The sequence below is a fragment of the Sinocyclocheilus rhinocerous genome, unplaced genomic scaffold (genome assembly GCF_001515625.1).
Source record: "Sinocyclocheilus rhinocerous isolate Xijiao unplaced genomic scaffold, SAMN03320098_v1.1 scaffold2199, whole genome shotgun sequence".
Lineage (NCBI taxonomy): Eukaryota > Metazoa > Chordata > Actinopteri > Cypriniformes > Cyprinidae > Sinocyclocheilus > Sinocyclocheilus rhinocerous.
Window position 1 is genome coordinate 142,463 of NW_015659020.1, and position 2,712 is coordinate 145,174.

At 32.2% G+C, this 2,712-nt stretch overlaps 1 protein-coding gene across 1 annotated transcript in view; it reads left to right on the forward strand.

Moving 5' to 3' along the window:
- Positions 1 to 688, forward strand: part of LOC107723224 (major histocompatibility complex class I-related gene protein-like) — a 3,188-nt gene extending 2,500 nt beyond the window's left edge. Inside the window, exon 4 of the mRNA XM_016531782.1 lies at positions 552 to 688. Coding sequence (XP_016387268.1) covers positions 552 to 688 — 137 coding nt within the window. The remainder of the gene's footprint in view (positions 1 to 551) is intronic.
- Positions 689 to 2,712: the final 2,024 nt, after the last annotated feature.

Consider the following 2,712-nt stretch of genomic DNA (forward strand, 5'->3'; position numbering starts at 1 on the left):
CTACCCATACCACCAAACCTGAGCCTAACCTTACCCGTATTACACCTCAATAGCAGCAAATGTGTTTTGCAATACAATATGAACACAATAAGTACATAGTAGTTAAGGCCACTTAATATAAAGTGGGACCCGTTTATTTGTATAGTGCTTTTCACAGTACAAATCGTTGCAAAGCAGCTTCACAGAAAATGAAAATTTCTACATTACATATAGCTTATTGGCAGTCGCCATGTTAAGGTGATGTCCATATTGCAGAAATGTACAGTCAAAATCATGCAGTAAGTTAATGACATGCATTCAAACAAACAGTGAACACTATTAACAATGATTAAATGTTGCAATCAAACTTGAAGATATGGTAGTATTGTATGTTGGTTCAGGGATATATGAGGTCCTCAGATTATATTCAAACCAAAACAACTAATTTTGTTCCAGCTGTAACAGTGCAAATCTGTTTCTTCATATAAGCTGTTTCTTCATATAAGCCAAAATCTAAATCTCAAAAGTTTATACATTTATTTTCTGACTGATTTTCTTGTTTTTTACCACAGATGAGGATCTAGAAAAATCTGACTTTGGATCCTCTGCTCTGTCTACAATTATCAATGTGCTGATATTAATGTGTGTGGCTGTTCTCAGCATAACTGCACTCATCAAATGGAGGAAGAGACGAGCTGCTGGTAAATGATCTGTAGAAAGTTTTTATTCTTAATGTGTTTAGAGAAAAGCAACCTAACATTTATTGCATCTGAGGAAAAAATAATATAGAAGATAAAATAAAATAAAAAAAGTGAACCTTTATCATGGTGTAACTCTTCTTCAGGACCAGGCTCCAGTACTTCACATCAAAGTGGATATTCACCTACTTCAAGTAAGTTTCTTAGTGTTTAATAGAATGTTTTTTTTTTTTTTACATTCAGCAACAAAATACATTTAAATTACATTATATCTTAACTTTAAATTGTTTCTCTTTTTAGCTTCAGAACAAGAAACAACATGAAAGATTTATGGCCTCAAATTAGAATCTTATAAAATACTATTTGCTGCTACTACCCATTCAGGCAGGTCTTGCAAGTGGGTTATGCCATTACAGCATCCATCTCAATATGTATTTGGTTACAGTTCCAGAGAAAGTAATATATAGTACTGAAAGACTTTTTGATATTTTCATGACTGCATTATACATGTCATATTATAATACAATTCCAAATAAAAAAATTTATGAAATGTTCAAATTTTACTGGCATGGATATCACTTTAAATGTGGAGAAAGATGACAAGATTTTTCTTGCATTCATCTCAGAAACCTGAAATTTTAACAGTGCATGTAAACTTTTTACAACCACTGTATTTGTAGGACAACTATATGCATAACTAACTAATGGCAAAAGAGAGAGAATATTTAAATAATCTTGATTTCAGTCAATATTTCAGTAAATAATATTTCAGTAAAATCTCAATCCTCTATGATGCCTCATTGTCTATGTCCATCATTGTGTGTGTATTTTGAGTGGTAGTTTCTTTCTGCAGTTGATCAGGGTTGTGGAGTGACAAAGCATCTACATAGGAATACGCACGCACGCATGCACGCACACACACACACAATACATTTAAATTAAATTAAAAGAAAAAGAGAAAAATACATGATTGGTAGGAAATCAGAACCATTTACCCGTTGAGTGTGTGCAGACAGTTTGTGTAGTTTGATGGTTTGAACAAATAACCATTTAAGGATAAAAGGGTTCTTTAGGAAGATATGGTTCTAAAAAGATCTGTTACTGTGTGTAAAGAACCTTATCTTCTTTTAGTGTATCATGAAATGAATAACATCATTCATAAGAGTATTTCATGTTATGAATCACCTAAGACCACCTTGACAGAACATTTGTTATTTACAAAAAAGAGGGCCTTAGCAAACTTCCAAGGAGAAAAAAAAACTTCTTTACAATGCTACAATACCAAGATATCAATTGACATCATATTTCTTATTTTAACTAGTTCTTTCAGTTTTATTGAATTAAGGACATATATTTTATGAAACTAATGGGAGTTACAAAATTAATTGTGGTTAATTACTCAAATCTACTGTCATGGACAAGTGGGTCTTTGGAGTCAAAAATATTGAGAACCACTGCCATTATAGATACACTGTACACATCTTTGGATGGTCAACAAACTACAATGCTAAACAAATATTACTTTTTTATAAAAAATTAAAAAAAAAAGATAAAAGTTGTAAGTTGTTCCTCAGACAAATCAACTGTTTGGAAAAAAATATTTAAGGTAATTGGTCACAACAAGGCTACTTTTGGTATCTGTATAGGGACATGCATTTTTCTGTGGCAGTATCGGATGTCTTGGGAGTGAAAACAGGTTGGGAAAGAACAATCATAAAACACAAATGTCCTTTTGACCAGCAAGAAAAAGCGATAGTGTTTTTTTTAATTTTATTTTATTTTTTTTTTAAATAATATAAGGTCATACATTTGTTACCTCTGTTACATTCCCTTTGTGGTTTCATCAGTTGATGGTCATTTTCAAAACAAACCAAATGGCATCCACCAAGCAAATGCTAAGTTACTGTATGCATGTATTGCCTGTAGCGTCTGGACCAATCAAACGCACAATTTTTCATTTGATTTAACAAATCAGTTATTCATTAGATTAACAAATCGTCACAGTCCCCTCACCCAATAAACTGGCTGCCAGGAT